Source organism: Periplaneta americana, chromosome 6 (genome assembly GCF_040183065.1).
Source record: "Periplaneta americana isolate PAMFEO1 chromosome 6, P.americana_PAMFEO1_priV1, whole genome shotgun sequence".
Classification (NCBI taxonomy): domain Eukaryota; kingdom Metazoa; phylum Arthropoda; class Insecta; order Blattodea; family Blattidae; genus Periplaneta; species Periplaneta americana.
In genome coordinates, this window is record NC_091122.1 from 105,987,618 (window position 1) to 106,006,473 (window position 18,856).

At 34.1% G+C, this 18,856-nt stretch overlaps 1 protein-coding gene across 1 annotated transcript in view; it reads left to right on the forward strand.

The window, feature by feature from the left end:
• Positions 1-7,349: 7,349 nt before the first annotated feature.
• The window catches only part of Rbbp5 (retinoblastoma binding protein 5), a 63,201-nt gene continuing 51,694 nt past the window's right edge, over positions 7,350-18,856 (forward strand). The window contains exons 1-2 of the mRNA XM_069828720.1: positions 7,350-7,674; positions 8,184-8,209. Of these exons, the coding sequence (XP_069684821.1) occupies positions 7,656-7,674; positions 8,184-8,209 (45 nt within the window). The 5' untranslated portion in view covers positions 7,350-7,655. The remainder of the gene's footprint in view (positions 7,675-8,183; positions 8,210-18,856) is intronic.

The following is an 18,856-nucleotide window of genomic DNA, read 5'->3' on the forward strand; positions in this document are numbered from 1 at the left end:
GCACCCCACCCCTTGTTTTCTCCCTTGAACTATATCGGTGCCGGGTAGAGTTCCCGAGTAGCTCAGTTGGTAGAGCGTTGGTACGTTACACCAAAGGTGCCGGGTTCGATGCCCGGCCCCCGGAACAATTTTTCCCTAAAAATTATTCAAATCAACTTTGCAGGGAGTTATACCTGAAAATCTTGATTAGCGCTGATTGTAGTATCCTTCATGCTCAGCTTCTTCACCTTGCATACATGAGTCTGTAACAGGTTAGGTTTGGTCAGTGCTGTCATGGTAATTTTTTTCTTGGCCATGCACCCCACCCCTTGTTTTCTCCCTTGAAATATATTTTACTCTCCTCTCTCTATCTCTCCAATTGTCAATTAGTTTTTTTTTTTTAATATTAAACAAGAAGTAAAGAAATTGTTTTGCTTTACAATTTAATTGTACAAGTTTGATTTAAAGAATACACCATGTAGCACCACCATTGATGCACACTTGTCTCGATGAATCCTGGAGTGTATATTTGCAGCACTTCTCGTTTTTCAACCATTATTTTATATAATTCTTGATTCCAGTGCTGAAAAGAGGTGGATAATTTTTTGTTTATGAACATCAAACAAAATACCGGTAGGTACGGTAGGAACAGCAAGAGATGATCTAAGATCTGTATAGATATCCACGTACAAAACTTAGGCACCCATATGCCTTATGGCTCCTTACAGACAAAATTTTCATTTCCCCATACGATTAATTAAAAAAAATTGTAGGTTCCATACGATATATGGCCTCGTGTGGCCTCCATGACAGCACTGGGGTCAATTAGTTTAGGCACTTTTACTCCTTGCATATAAAATTAACTGCATCTCCACAAAAAAATTCCTTATAAATTGAACGGTTTTCACTTCAGAAATCACAGGAACCGCTTCAGTGCTACTTTCACCCAGGTAGTAGTTAGCAGTTAATCATTTCAAAGCTCTTGTTATATTATGAAATAGCATCACACAATGCTACCAAAATAAATGTTCCCAGTGTTAAAATTACAAGAGTGTAAATTTCGCTTAGGACAGTTTTTGCTCTGGAAAATTAAAGGAAACAAACAGTATATCAAACCAGCAGCTGAGACAAAAAGCACCTGAAATTCGAAAGTGGTTAAAAATTTTTATATTTCGTTCTTTCTTATTTACCAGCAACAGAAGTACCAGTATCAGATTTTTTGCAGAGCTAATATCAGAGGCCCCTCCTATTGGAGAATGTTTGAATATTATTTTATTCTGGAAAACTACATTGGCACATCAACCTCCCCTCCCCCCGCCTGAATTCTGAGCTGAAGCACGAAAATTTCAAAATGTACAAACTACAGATGCGGCAGAATATTACCACAATGGTCTTCAGCAAGAATTTCGTAAGACATATCCAAATATCTTCATGGTCATTATATGTATTAATGTAAAACATATACTACATGTGAAGTACCTACTAAAAATGAGAGAAATAGAAATGGGAAGGACTATAAAAAAAGTGGAATGGACAAACACTAAGAAACTATTCATCTTGAATCAGTATGAACAATAGGACACTTTTTTTTGGTGCCAGTGGTATAGAATATGAAATTAAGTTGCATCAATAAGTTTTTCGAGTTTAGCATTACTTTAAGTATTTATTGTCCCCCTGTTGGAAAGATGGAATTACTTTGTTTGAAACTTGATGAAATTTTATTGTACTTTAACTCAATTTATTAAGGGTCAATAAAATTCAAAATAATAATTGCAGGCCATTTTAAAATAAATCTGTTGGATGTAAATTATTTCTTAATTTATTAGGACCATAAAGGTATTTTTACAAGCGATAGATTGAATCATTTTTATCTTAATAATTTAATGTAGGATGAATATTTCGGGAATTGTTATGCTCTAAATTGTGAGGATATTTTAATACTTTTAAAAAATATAAATTTGGAATATGTTTCCAGTTAGTAAAGAGTAATTCAGAGAGACAGAGGTCTCAAGCATATTTATTGAATTATTAAATATGAAAAAAAAAGAGTTCTTGCACTAACATACTGTTTATAAAGTAACCAAATCTTAAGAAATGCAGTATATGTACTGGTGTTCTATATAAAGGCATAGGAGTGAATATAAATCTGTTTTAAGGAATTCCTATTTAATATTCCACCCGTAGGAACATGACAAAATAAATACAACGCAGCATGGAAGCTAATTCAACTCTTTATCGAGTAATGTTGATGAGATGTGTTATGAAGGTAAACCGAATCATTCAATATAAATGTATAAATAGGACGAATAATAATAGATTAATTTCAATGTATTTAGTATCAAAACTGAAAGCTGTAACTAGTCTATGAATGATGTCTTAACAAGTATAAATAAAATGGACTCTTGACAAGAGACACACATTTGGCTTCAGTAATATCTAGGACTTCAAGGAATTTATGGTAGCTCACCTGTCAGGCAAAACTCTGAATAGTCAGCATTGTCAAACTATAGAAGCGCGATTGAAAAGTATTTTTTTCTCCACCCATTACATATGATTGTTTTTTTCAAGTCCCGGTAATAACATTATTAAATTAATTATCCCACATATTTGGGTGGTGCCTTTCTTTGTTTCTGACATAATTTATGAGAGTTTCTCTTTTACACTTCAATAGAGAAATACAACTTTCAATGGACAATGAACGTGTAACTCTAATGGAACTCTAAGAACCACAGCATTAATGTTTTCTTCTTTTCTTTCTTGCCCTTTAGTTTTTGTTGCAGATAACATCATGCTATTGGATAATTATACATGCACCTTTCTAATAAAATTGGCATATATTTCACTGGTCTCAGAAGTAAAATTAAATGTATAATAGCTTCTCGGTGGAAAATATTTACTGAAAATTATTGTAGGATTTGAATAGAAATGCCACTTCTCAGGCAAGGTTATTCGTAGATGTCTGTATGATATATAGAAAAAATTAGTGATAAACCTTATATCACCACCTTGCAAAAGTAGCTTGACGTTATTGAAAACTGGACTACAACAAATAAAATTAAAATCAATGTGAGCAAAAGTAAATCAATATGTATCCTTCTGTAAAACACGAAATTAAATTCGTCTCACATACCAATTAAATGGATCACCAGTGCCACAAGTAAACACTTAGGTACTGTATATATTTTAGTAACAAACTGGTTGAAATAAGTCACTAATATTACAAGGATAGCCTGGAAAGCACTACATTTCTTTATGCGTATTCTTAAGAAAGCTAACCGAAAGTCAAAAGAATTAATGTACAGTTTTTCTGGAAAAGGATGAGACGATTGATTATTCCCAAGTCTGAGATGTAAGACACTGCGCATGATCGGAGACCAGAGCACTGATACACAAGATAACGAATATTGAGTTACTTAAATGCAGGCTGTTTGGTTTGTTACTACTATCGTTCCGAAATTTACTTCAAATACTGCATATGATAATATTACGTAAATAAAATATAAATATATACGTAAATCGTGTAGTAAAATCGACAATGGACGTTCATGACTAGATTGACACTCCGTACAGAAAGGAAAGCTTTTGTGTCGTTTCAATAGCTCAGACGCTAAGACTTCTGCCTGTTGTGTAGAAGAGAGCGAGTTCGATTCTTACGTCAACGATTTTTTTAGTCTAAATAATGTTGAAATAGTTAAGTAACGTTAAAATAGAGTTTTACAAAGTCCTGAAATTAAAACTGATCACAGACAATACAAAATTACAAGTTATAATATTATAAACGTTAATCTAGTCAATGCATTTACATACACACATATACAATGTAAATGCATATATATTAAAAACTAACAATTCAAATGAAATTTAAAAATATTCCTAAGCCACACAGACAAACTTTTACAAAGGTTTAGAGTCCTAGGCTATGTCATTTGCTGAGTAATTATTACAATATTTTATTAGTAGCTTTCCCATATGTGTAAGAAATGCACTCGCACAAAACACTTTTTGTTAAAAGTGTGGCTTTGGATTATTTCACTCTCACCCCTTCAGTTGATTTTAACTATTTTATCTACGTGTTTCCAATAGTGTTTAATTTAATGTGCACTCAATTTTATTCATGTTATGATTGAATGAAAAAGCAATGTTGCAGTTATTGACTAATTACATATATTAATACTAATTATTAAATGCAACTGTTAAGTAACCAATTGCATTATCTTTTGCAAAGTCTTTAATGTTTAAGTTCTCAATAATATTTCTGTACCATATACTATAAGACGTTAAAAGAATTTGCAATAGATTTGGAATCCTCTACTTTATAAGCACTTGTTTTAATGAAAAAATATATCCTTTCTTAGAATATCTACAAGTTTAACTTCAATAATATTCCGAATAGCTTTAATTGCATTATCTGAATGTTGTACTTTTCTATTCAAATGTATTCTATTTCCCTCTTTCATTATTTTTGATAAATTACACTGTACTTCTTGTAGCATTTAAGAACATGAGGATCATTACATTTCAGCTCATTACATAGAGATTCTTCTTTTTAATACATTAGATTTTTAAGTCCCTGCGTTATCTACATTTTTTTACTTTTGAATCTTTTCACAACATTCAGTGGAGAACATCCACTGAAGTGATTCTGAAATTAAGTGAAAGATACAATACATTTACCCTTAATACCAGTAGTACCAGTATCATATACGTTTTTCCAAGATTCATATTGTAGACATAAATGTAAATAATCACTAGATACTTGAAATTGCTCAGTGACATTGGAAACACTTAGGATTTCTTTATCATGTTCAGAAAAGCCATTGATTATAGATTCTGTCGAATAGAAATTCAGTCTAATTCTGTGTACAAAACTTTTATCAATGGCTGTGCTACTTCAGCTTGTATGCTGGTAGGGAAATTACGCTACAACTAAGGTTGTCAGTTTCAAGGAGTGAATTTAATTTACTTTTACGGAAAAGTTCCGAGAGATAATCTATGTTTATGTCACTACAGAGTAGCCACCTATGCCCACCGACGCCCTCGAAATCGAGACGAATTGTGTAATCAAGTTGTTGACACCTGGGAAGATCTTGCCGAGGATCAGAACCTATTCCACAATCTCGTGACATCCATGCCGGATTGACTTAGAGCTGTAATAGAAGCTGATGGCATGTGGACAAGATTTTAAGTTAACAGGTCTCGTTTTGTTTCTTATGATTATTGTTTCAGGAACAATACTTTTAACTTCCAAGTAAGATTTTTTTTGACGAGGTTCAGCCCACTTGTAAGATCCAGAATTTGGGCATAAATTATTCCATATTTTTCGACAAATTAGACAGTCGAGGAACTGTGAAGAAATTAATTACACCTCAATAAAAAAAAGTTTTACCCGGGATTGAACACGAGACGTTTCGGTTATATAGTAGAACCGACACGCTACTATATGAGCTACCGAGACAAGACAGTGACAGCAGCAGTCCAGAATGTAGATCCCATAACAGGCATTTGCCATTCGGTACAGAGAAGCAATGATATTTTGTGACTCGAGCTATGTTGTGAAATCGTGGCCTTAAATCGCTATCTTCTTCGTGATTCTTATTCTGGTCTTTGTCCTTGTTGTGGTCCTTGTAACAATTCTTGTTGTATATGTCATGATATTTATTGTTACGTCGATATCGAGTGAACCGCGATGTAGAACTTTAACTTCCGACGACCAAGCGTCGTCTCATTCCTTTTAAGGGTAACTGTACATAACCCATGTTCGGTCCACTGCTGTGGAGTAATGGTAGGCACATCTTACCGTGAAATGAGTGGGCCCGGGTTCAAATCCTGATTGGGGCAAGTTACCTGGTTGAGGTTTTTTCCGAGGTTTTCCCCAATTGTAAGGCGAATGTCATGTAATCTATGGCAAATCCTCAACCTCATCTCGCCAAATATCATTTCACTATCACCAATCCCATCGAGGCTAAATAACCTAGTAGTTGATACAACATCGTTAAATAATCAATTAAAAAAAAAGACGTCAGATAAGCAGAGGAAGTTACAAAAGCTTGTGGTGGCGAATTTAAAGTTTCCGTGATGTTCAAGAAAGGAAAGTACTACAAATGGGAGGAAAAGTAGATAGCCTATATTGGTGTATTCATCACATGATATTACACAGGAGATATCACCACATATGGTTGTAAATAACCAAGGACATTTTAAATCTGAATGTGTATTTTAGTGTAATCAAGTGTTGCTTTGTATAATAAGAACTGTAGGCACTGTGTATAAATCTCGATATGCATCTGAAAAAAATAGTAATCAACTTGGCAGAAATGTTCGTGTGTCACAATATAATTCGTAATATTTTATTTGTTAATGGCTTAAACAAGACTACTATTGCTTAGGTTAGGATAGTATTATTTATATATTGTAATCAGGCTATATGCACAAATTTTCCAATATACTAGTATCATAACTAAATAGGTAATGTTAACATTAATTATCATACGCTTTTGTGGTACAAGTTAAAATAATTCAAAATAAAGTATAACAAAACTCCGTCAACATTATAATCATGAACGTCAAATTCTCTTATTTTATTTATTTTTCAGTGCTTAGTCCCTTATTTCCCATTGTTCTTTAGATTTATCATTAATAAAGTATCAATTAACGGATAAATTATGTTATACACTCAGTTGATAATATAAATAATATTCACGACAAATATATATAGAAACAGAAGAGATAACGAATCATATTATTGCCGCCCGATACGGTACCATTACAACGTGGTCTACATATTCTGTTTACCGGTACATTGGCTTTGCCTGGCAGACTGGCAGAGATTCTGAATTATATTCAATACAAAGGCGTACTTTATCTTATCTCTTCGCTTCGCCCACGTGACAACTATAAATAGGTTCCTCGTTCTGAACTTGCCAAGTTGCCAAGGTCATATAGGCCAATAATATTTATCCATGGTCATCAGTTGTCGACAGTACATACCGAGATTATCTCGTAAGCAAAAAATAATCGATTTAGAGTTCGTGTCTCGTGATGGTGTTGGTCATTGTGCCATCTGTTGACAAATATTAAACTACATCAAGCCGGCCTCGACTGCAAACCCTAAAGCCTATATAAAAGAGCTATCTGTTAGTATATATGATCTAGGCAGCCACGAAGCTTGAGTTGTGAGGTTGCTGTATGGGAACAATCAGAGCCTTCTTTAGTTAACTGTATATAACTAGTCTGTGATTATCATAGACAAATAAATATATCGTCAGAAGCACTGCAAGATGTCCGTCTTGTTAATATAAAATCTTTGATGTCATTGAGAATGTGAACAATAATGAGTACTATTCTTAATGTGAACTAAAATTTACTGGTGTAGGTTTATGAACCACTTTTTTTTTGTTATGTGAAATATATTTGTACGTACGTACCGATACTATGTATAAAAATAGTAATTTACAGTACGACAATTTCATGCTGAAGTATATTTCTCATATGTTGGTACGACTGTTGCGTTTTCTTTATCTGGCAATCCTGTCTCTACTCTCTACAGCAAAGTACAACAGATGGCTGTGAACGAACTCAGTGGTGGTTTGGTGGTGAAGGTGTTGTGTGTTAATTGCGTTAATGTAAGTGTTTAAAGGACATATGGAATCTTCTGGCAACACAGCGTAATATTAGACATGAATTTAGAACTTCTAGGTAATTTGATTTGATATATTTTTACTAACTGTAACCGGTATCATTTATTCTTTAATTGATAAGAAGGATGAACATTTGAATGCCTTTGTTTAGACATGAATTTAAAATTTCTAGGTAATTTGATTTGATATATTGTTACTAAATGTAACCGGTATCATTCATTCTTTAATAGATAAGAAGGAGTGAAAATCTGAATGCCTTTGTTGGATATATTAGCGCACGGTGACGGGTCCGCAATAATCACATATTTTTGTAGTTCGGATAAGTCATTGTTTCTAAGAATACGAAAGTAAATCACCAATTATTGTACTATGAAATTATTGGAGTATGTTGACTAGCTCACACGGACCTAAACTGTTTCGCATCTCCGTCCATTAGGGCCTGGACGTATACATAGAATGTCAGTTTGCGCTAGTATACTTTCTTTGTTTTTGTAGTACAGTAATAAATATCTTACCAAGATATTTCCTAATAATCGACTATATATTGTTATTTATTTTCTTTTACAGAATCGTTCGGACAAAATTATCCGGAGGTGCGTATTATGTTTAATTCATTAGCTATGTGCATACTTTGAAATTTTGGGTATGTATGAAAAGATAATTATGTAGTAAACATCGACCAGGCCATCATCTTCCCTGCAATAAAGTTCTAAGACTCATACTTTCCATTTACAGAGTGTAAAGAGGCTGACATGTCAGTAATAAGAAAATGTAATTAAAATATATGTATTTATTTGGTAATGTATGTGTTGTGAACTTGTGTTGTGGGAAGATGGCTTGCCTGGTGCTTATTACATAATTATCTTTGTAGGATATAAGTAGGCCTGCAGAGCAAACAATTTGAATGCTGGTATCTGCATATAGACCTACTGTCAAGCAGAAGCAGATTTTATTATATTTATAAGAAATCCACTGAAAATAATTTTAGGATGTTTTTATAAAATATTCTCGTCTTGTTTAATTTTCTACAAACTTAGCTTAAAATTTCAAAATAAAAAATAAGAGTCCTAAAATAAAAGTTGAAAAGTACACCACAGGGTAACATTTTTTCTGTTGTACTACTGACTCATTAAACCACCAAACATAACTTTTATTTCATGAAATGTTTTGATTGTGTGTGTGTGTGTGTGTGTGTATGTGTGTATTCGCGCGCGCGTGTGTGCGTGTATCTAATGCCTACCCATTTCACTTGCGTGATTTGGGTTATATTTGATTGTTGAATACATAAAAACACATGCAAGTTTGGCAGCCTTCTCTGTGGTAGAAGTAGCCAAAACGTGCTTGCCAATTTCATTGACGTGCAGAAAATGATATTCGTTTATCATGCTGCCAGACTCGTTATGGGCCTGCTGTAAATCACCTAATGCTGATTACAGGGCGCATTTGAAATCACGGTCTTGATCTGTACACATCGTGCAGCGTACTGTGCAGAGCTGAGAGCATTCAGCATGTGTATTAATATCTTCATGTTTTTTTGCATAGTTGAAAGTGCATTATAGTTGGATAACTAATGCCTTCAGAATTGTGTATAATATTCTGTGTACTTAACAATGCCCCCATTTCGTTCCAAATAAGGAAGTGCTAAAACATTACACGGTCAAACTAGAAAAGTTATTTATAACGTGTCTAAATTCATGAAAAACGAAACAGGTAGGAGGCTGAGTGAATCTCGAGGCCATCCTGGAACTCTTTTATATGAAAACATTCTTGTTATTTGATAGCTATATATTGTTTATCGACATAAAATTGTATGCAACTAACGCCAGGTTAATACTACACTTTTTTGATATATTATATGACATACATTTAATATAATTCGTAACGAGAAACCTCAGGTCAACATGAGACCTCAGTGTCGTTACCCTATATATCTTTGTATACATTTCCATGGTTGTAATTTATAGTTAGGAATTACATTAAATGTATGTCATATTATTATGTACTAGCCATAACCGTGCACTTCGCTACACTTGTTATAAATAAATATCATTGACTTAAATCTGTTATATTTCCAAATACAGCTTTGTTATTGAATAACTCTTCTCGGGTTCTCAGCCAGGTGAGTTGGAGATTAGCTTCCAAGCTTTCGACGGCTAGCTCTGCCATCTTCTCACCTGGCTGAGAACCCGAGAAGAGTTATTCTATATCAAACGCCGGGAAAGCCTCAAGTCAAGCTTCGTTATTGTTAGTGAATAATTAATTTATTATGAGATATAAATTGTTTGCTCCTGAATTACTTTCAAATTTGTATTTAGAACTATGAATGTAACTGTTATTACCATGCAATAGTTTCTGGAGTTGCTCGATTAATTCTACTTTTAAGCTTGGTATTATGTTAGACCTAACAGCGTCTGAAATAGAATATATTTGTAAGAACTGAAGGTTGTTACTCTCAGCTGGAAGAAGGCTTTGTCACCAAATGATACCATTTGAAATCAGGTCCTGTATTATTTGAAACGTGTGTTGATAACGGATGTACTACTATAAATACCTACCTAAGTTTTTAATTTGTGTGGAGGCTCTTGAATCTCAGGAAGAAAAACTTTCCCAGCAGCGCAACATATTCAAGACTAATTTACAAACCTCTTAAACGAATTGTTCTTGTAACGAAAACGGATGCACCTTAGACCAAATAGTCGTAGGTATTTTAATTATGTAATTACTTCATAGTTTCATCTGGTATTGTATGACGTTATGACTGAAATATCTATATTGTTAGTTGTTTTTATTGTAACATTCGGCCATAACTGACTGAGTATACAAGATCTCGTGCTCAGAGGGGTGGAGTTCGGGATTTGAGATGGCCTACAAACCCCAAATCAAGTTGGTTTGTTAATTATTCAATTTGGAGTATTGTGCACTACATAGAAATGTTACCTATTAAGTATACATTACCGTAGCTCGCCCAAATACTTAAATTAAGCAATAAAAATATGTACTGTTATGTTACTGAATAATTAGTACTTAATATGTGCTGCGTATATATTTGTAAAATTATTCCATCTCCGACTTTAATTCTTTCATAAAAAACGCAACACAAATCACACTCCTTCCCCACTTGCACATTGAAATCACCAACTATTATTTTGATGTTGTGACCTGGGCATTTATCATATACTCGTTTTAAGGTTTCATAAAACTATTCCTTCTCTTCCTCCTCAGATTCTTGTCAGGGCATGAGTGTTAATTAAACTATAATTAAAAATTTTCCTTTTATTCTAAGCACTGATAATCTTGGGCTGATAAGTGTGAACCCTATCAACAGATATTTAAATCGGCGGTGTATTATAAATCAATTACCAAGTTCATGTCTTTCTTGGCTGCACCTATAAAATATATTGACTTCTTGTTTCTCTATAATTCCATATGTATTACTCGCATTAATACAAAAATGTTATGTGACGAGGTATTTTCACTAGACCAAAAATAAAATGGCAATGCGGTCATAATTACATATTTTAATTTAGTAGTCTGATCCAATATTTTGGGTTTGCCCTGTGACACAGAATAGCTCACAATAAAATTTAAAATGAAAAATTATATAAACAGGTTTCAGACATAAGAAAAAAAAAATAGAACCAAGTGTAATTTAAATTGAATGTACACCATAAAGATGCTGACGAAATATCGCTACAGAAAATTTTATTATGATGGTGACGATGGCATCTTGAAGATCTCTCGTCAGCTTGTATTTTTCCCTCCACTTTACAAAGGCTTTCGGGATGGTGCCTCTCGCTCCAAAGAAGAGACCGGTAACTGTGATTTTTTCTATGTTGTATTTCGCCGATAGGTACTGAATCGTGGGCTCGTAGATTTTCTTTTTCTCTTCGTTCACTTCAGATGGTTGAGTGGCTGAGATTTCAAATCTGATGGTAGGATCAATTATTTCGGCTGTCTGTTTATTCCTATTTATAGCTATGATATCGATCCTACGATTGCTTCCACCATCAGCAATACAATGAACTTCCTCGTGAACATCTAGATTTTTGGATCAAAGTGCATCTGCGATCATAGAACGTATGGTGTTGTGATGTTTTATTCTGAGTACTTCTCCCTGTGGGCAACTCCCAAGCACATGTGGTAAAGTTTCATACTCACTGCAGTGCCTACAGTGGGTTGTGCCTGTAGAGCGACCAGGGAGAGAACGTACTGGTGCCACCATCACAGTCATTTTTAGCATGTCTCTCCATTCAGAACTTGATAATCCGTCATGCTTGATGATCCACGAGTTGGCTGCAGGTACTTCTTCAAACAATACAACTCCTTTTCCTTTCTGGGGGTATGCACACCAGGTTTTAAATTCACGGTACCGAAGATGTTACCTTAATTGCTTCACGGATCCTGCAGCCTCATCTCTGCTGACTTGCAATTCCGACAAGCAACGGGTTCTTATAGTGTCATAGTCTCGTACAGCATTAACGTGCTGGTCATTTATGTGTTCTAGCTTGGTATTGATGTTGAGTTGCTGCAGATAGGCTTCCCATGTAGCATGCATCACTGACAATCCTTTGTATTTGGTGTTTGTATATATCATGCTATTAGGAGTGTCACCTGGTAATTGTAATATTTCCTTTACTCCGCTTTTAATCATATTGTCAGCTTTAATGAGGAATTTTTTGGGGATCAGATCCACAGATGCAGTTTGAAATGGATATAATAAAGTTGGGCCGATGAACTGGTTTAAGACGACTAATTTTTGTTGTGGCTGAAGCAAATGACTTGATGTTAGTTTGTTGAGGTGCGTCTTTAGTTTATCCAATACTTGGTTTTCATTGAATGTTAGTGTTTGTTTAAATGTAGCGCCTAGATATGTAATTTCTTCATCCACACCGATGCTATTAATATGACCCACAACAGTGAAATTTGATCGTGCTCAAGTTTTCCATTGTTGATAATGATGGCGCTTGATTTTTCTGTATTGATATTCAAACCTATTTCATGCAATAGTAGTATTGCATTCGTAACAAGAATAGAAGCAACTTCTTTGTCTTTCCCAACAATTACAATATCATCGGCAAAGCAGAGTAATGTAAGGGGATCAGTGTCTGAGGTTAACTGGAAACCGTAGTTTTTAGAGACATTCCTTTCTGTCAATTCATTAAGTAAGTGGTTTATACCCCAATTGAATAGAAGTGGTGAAATAGGGTCGCCCTGCATTACACCACAGTTTAAGCTCATTTTTTTTGTGTAACTATTGCTAGTTCTTATTTGCATGGTGTTACCTACAAGCAAGTTGATCAATAGTCTTTTTGCGGCTTCAGGCAATTCAGAATTATCAATTGTATTTATTAGATGAGCGTGGCCAATGCTATCGAAGGCTCTACTAACATCAAGCAATACTAGGCAAGCTGAAGATTTTTATTACCTGCTGTGCGTAGGATTCCATCTAATATGTTTACATTCATAAAGGTGCCAGGCGTCATGACAAACCCACGTTGATAGTGATTTAATTCTATATATTCTCTGACATTTCTATCTAATGCTTTAATTATGACTCTTGTAATGACAGAGCAGATAGTGATCGGCCTCCACTTTCTTAAATCGTTCTCGTCTCCACCTTTGAATATTAATATTGTTCTAGCATTTTTTAGCACTTCGGGGACTATACCAGTTTTCAACATCTTATTAGCTATTTCTGCTATTACATGAGCTGCAATTGGATCTCTGATTGCCTTCGCTAATACTCTATCTGGACCCGGACTAGTATCTACTGCTATACTCTTGATAACAGACAAGATTAAATCTTGGGAAAATGTAATGTTTTGAGCCAAATCTTCATTATTTGATACTTTATAAAACATTCTTACGTGAGGGTTGGACGTTTCAAACTTGTTTTTGAAGAAATCAACTACATCTTTTCGCAATTTTAATGTCTGCGATTTATCATTGGAAATAATTTTCCTTACAGCTTTCCTGCGCTGATAAAAGTATTCGTATTGAATTAGTTCATAGTCAAATTTAGCTTTTCTTCTTTCGCTGTGATTTTTTGAACTGCGTTGTGGGTTGCTAGAAGTAAAATATTGGCGGTTATTGTTTTTAAATTTCCCACCTTTTCGAGCCTCATAATATTTAGAAATTGGATTTTTTGGTCCGGGTAGTAAATCTAAAGCGTCAGCCAAGAATTTAAGGAAGTTTTCAACATTTTCCTCAAATGCTTTGTCAGTCATATCATCTAATTTGAAAATATCGAGCCATTTATTCATTTCTGCTTTATAAATGCAATTTCCATTATTTTTATTAGTATTTGGATAAGTCTGGTTTGAAGATGCATCAGTGTTATTTTTAGATATATTTTGGGAAAGCCCAACATGTTTGTTTGTATTATTCGTAGACGATTGGATGAGCATTAAAGATTCTCTATATTGTTCAGGATGCGCTTTACTGATATGTATTTTAATTCCTTTATAATACTGACCACAGAATTGGCATGCTGTTTTGGAAATATTGACGTCTGTACTCACAGTTGACATGAGTGTTTTAAAATAATTAAATAATAATAATAATTAACACTTTGACGAACATTAACCACAAAAAGCTTAAGGGCACTGATGGTATTCCTAATTTTATAATTAAGGGATGTTCTGAAATTCTAATACCTGTACTAGCTTATAATATATTTAACTTGAGTTTGGACACTGGGATATATCCATCACTGTGGAAAGAAGCAGCAATAATGCCTGTCTTCAATAATGGAAATATAAATGATGTTAACAATTACAGACCTATCTCTGTTTTAAATAATTTCTCTAAAATTTTTGAAATCATAATTCATAAACATATCTCTCTTTGTTAAAAACAAAAACAAAATTAATTCAGTTCAACATGGCTTTACTAAATCTAAATCTACTACTACAAATTTAGTGTTGTACTTGAATCTGATTATACCAGTAATTGAAACTCAGGATCAAATTTATTCAATATATTTTTTTCTTTAGCAGTGTGTTTGATGTAGTTCCACATAATATTTTATTGTGTAAATTAGGAAATTTAGGTCTCTTGAAACTGTGTAAGCTGGATTGAAAATTATTTAACTGATAGACAATCATGTGTTCGACTGGGTAATTCTCTCTCTGATCCATTGTACAGGGATCTATGTCGTGAGCTCTCCTATTTCTATTGTTTACTGATGATATTTGTAAAATAATAAGTTCTGACTGCTTATAATTCACTGATGACCTTAAAATCTTTTGTAAAATCAAATGTCTTGCTGATTGTCTATTTCTTCAAGATGATATCAACTCAATTGTAAAATTGTTTGTTGACTGTGGAATGAAAATCAATGAAACCAAAACTTTTGTCATTTCATATTTACTTGTAAAACTGCTACTTTAAAATTTAATTACTTTCTAAACAGTGTAATTTTAAACAGAAAAGATTGCATTAGAGACTTTGGCATTTTACTTGACTCTAAATTATACTTACATATCCATGTTGATTACATTTACAATCATTCCTTAAGAATGCTAGGATTAATAAGGTCAATAATTATTCTTTTTCTACACCAGACTCCATATTAATATTATGCTATAGCCTATATTAGTTCTATCGAAACTTGAATATGCATCCATAGTTTGAAATTCTCTTACAGCAGCTGATTCGGCCAAATTGGAAAATATTTAAAGAAAATTTATGTCTTTATATGCATATAGATTTTTATCTACTTCCTCTGATTTTAATTATGAGGTAATTATTGAATACTTTAAATGTCATAGTCTATATGCTAGACGATATGATTTTGATTACATATTCTTTTGTAAGGTCATCAGGTATGACATTGTCTGTGAATCTATCATAAGTAATGTCAGCTTTCGTATTATTATATTCTTATTTCAGAAACTTATTCATTAAAAAACTTGATCTACATTGCACAAAATAATCTAACGTCATCATTTCCTAATCTGTTCATAACTTAGAGAATTTTTCTCACATTACCCATGAGTATAGATAGCATCAGGTGAAAGGGGTTTTTCAAAACTCAAACTCATTAAAACATTTCAGAACAACAATGACTCGAGAAAGGTTTAATGATTTAGGATTGTTAGCTGTAGAAAATGAGTTGTTGGAAAATTAGACTTAGCAGATGTTATTGATGAGCAGGTAAATAAGAAAGCTATGTTCTAATGTACTGATTAACAGTTGCTTTTATTTGATACATTTTTTACATTTTCTGTGTTTATAAACTTCAAATAAATACTGTATGTAAAAATTTTTATTGATTTTTGTTTGTCAAGTACATGGTTCTATCACAAAAACATGCTAATAGGCTTCCATAGGTTGGATTAAGCTGTGAATGTACTCACTATGTGCATTGTTTAGGGCAGCCGATTACATCTAGCACACAGGTGACTAATAACTCAAAACCAGCCCTGCATAACATCATACTAATTCTAGCACATGCACAGTGCTGATTGAGTTTTGTTTTTGGTCCATCTGTAGCATGACAGGTAGAGAAATATGGAATCTTCTGTTTTAACCAGAAGTACTGACTTCATTAAAATATTTTTTGGGGGGAGGTGGAGGGGAAGCAGGATTCTCCACAAAAGTCTGAAAAAATTTTAATTACTTTTTCTAAAATATTTCCTTATGTAGGTATCTTCAGAAAATACCATCGTCTGAGTCATGGAAATTGCTTAACCCAAGGTACCGTAGTTGAAAACTATTGCCCTTTTGCACTCCATATTCCCTTTCATTGCTTTGCTCACCTCTTCGTTGATCCTTGCAGTGATGATGAACATGAGCTATTAGTTCTACTGCTACAGCCCAATATATCATTCTGTTTCATTTCATTTTACTTTTATTTTGGATGTCGCAGTTGTTGAGCTCTTAACAAACACATACTTGTGATGATCATCACAAAAAAAAATCACTGAAACTGAGTGTTGATAACGCTTACTTTTAAGTTTCAAAACAAATGTCATTGTTTATGAAAAAATGTTGAACATTAATAATAATTTAACTGGTATTAGACAAAAGTACAGTTGAATACACTGTTACTTGAACTGTTATTTCTGCTTAGTAGCCTAATACTTACAAGACTCTACTTATGATCATTACTGATCAATCACAATAATTGAAAAATTTGTACTGAAGTGAAAAAAAAAAAAAAAGAAGTGAATCATAGGCAAAGAAGTGGATTCACTGTTACATCATGTGTTTCGCCTATCCTAAATGCAGAAGGAAATAAAGGGAGGAGGCATAGCGAGTTGGATCACTAACATGTTCTTTGCAGCAGCTAGTCCTCTCTATGAATTTGAAATAACCATTTTTGGCTTATGTTCTAGTTCATCTTTCAAACAAATTAATAATTTTTTTAACATGAGGAATCTCTTTTCGAATTATTTATTTTGGGAGAGGGTATTAATTTTATTGAGCGGCGATGCCCCTGGCAGACAGTGCCTTGCTCCCCCTCCCTGCCCCCGAAGTCGGCGCCTATGCTCTTAACCAATCCTGTCACAACATTAACAGATTCACTGAGGTCTAAAAGAGATTTTTTCAGGTCTTTTGTAAAGGATTCTGTTATTACTGTTGTTCGGAAGTGAAAAATGCCAGTGTGTTATGCATAGCTTGTAGTTTAAAACCTGCAACTTCTAGCATGTGAGTTCTAGTTGATGATTTGCTAAAATACTTCTTGAAAGCAGTCAAATTGTAAATGGAGAGGCGCACATTTTTATTGTTTTTGAACCATACATGAGCATCAAATTGAGTCTGTATGCTTAATAATGAATAAACATCGTATAGCTACACTATCTTGTTTCATGATTCTCTTCTCATTTCTTTGAAAACTTCTAATGTTGTAATTCCACCATAGGTGTGATGGATTAACATTCTGTGTGCACACCATTTTCTTAAAACAACAAAAATAACATCACTTATAACCCTCTGTATCTCTTTTAATAGAGTAACCAGTGCAATAGTGATTATATTCTTCATCTGTGACTGCCAATATATTAGGTTGGTGCATAAGTTCGTAGTGTTTTTGTTTCGCGTGTTGGTACTACGGTTATGGGTTTTATTGTCATTTTTTATTTGAAGTTCAATTGTTGTGCTTGAGTTTATATATTGAAGTTTTCATTTTTGCAGAGTGGAGCCGTGGAAGCTAGAAAATGGAGTGTCAAGTGGAGAAAGTGGAACATTTCCGACATATTCTTCTTTTTGAGTTCAATAGAGGGACGAAAGCAGTGGAGGCAGCCAGAAACATTTGCGCTGTGTATGAGGACAATGCTATCGGAGAGAGTACAGCAAGAAAATGGTTTTCTTGTTTTAAGGAGGGGTTGTTTTGACATTAGTGACATTATATCTTCAGGGTTTCACACTTTAATCTGCAATGATCCACGTCAGTATACCTGAGAACTGGCAAATGTGATAAACTATGACCATTCCACCATCGTGCGACATTTGCATTCAATGGGCAAGGTTAAAAAATCAGGTGTATGGATACCGTATGCTCTAAGCCAAAACCACAAAAATCAGCGGGTGGCCATATGTGCATCTTTACTTGCTCGTCATCAATTGGCTCGTGAACAGCATCGAACATTCCTATCCAATATTGTTACTGGCAACGAGAAATTGTGTCTTTCAGCTAACATAAGGAAAAGAAAGGAATGGTTGAGCCCGAACAAAAAAGGAACACCCCGTACAAAGGCCAGTGCGCATCCACAAAAGATAATGTTATGCATCTGGTGGAACTGTGAGTATGTACTGTATTACAGATTGCTTTCCCGAGGTGTAAACATTACTGCTGACATTTATTGCCACCAACTGAGACGTCTTGCACACGCAATCCAAGAAAAACTATCAACAAGACTGTGTGACACTACTCCATGATAATGTCAACCTGACATAAAACACTATCTAGGAGTTGGGTTGGGAAGTCATTCTGCACCTACCTTATTCCACCTGATCTTGCGCCCTCAGATTTTCACCTTTTCCGCTCTCTATAGAACAACCTTCAAGGAACTACCTTTCCAGATGAAAATGTGCTCCGAACATGGTTTGACGACTTGTTTAACTCAAAACCACGCAATTTCTACAGGCGTGGAATCGAAAAACTACTCCAGTGTTGGCAGACTGTTGTAAATAGTGAAGGAGAATATATTGTTGATGGTTAACTTCTCTCTTATGTGTTTCTGATGTGTTTCATAAAATTATGAAAAATCGTTATGGAATTATGCACCAACCTA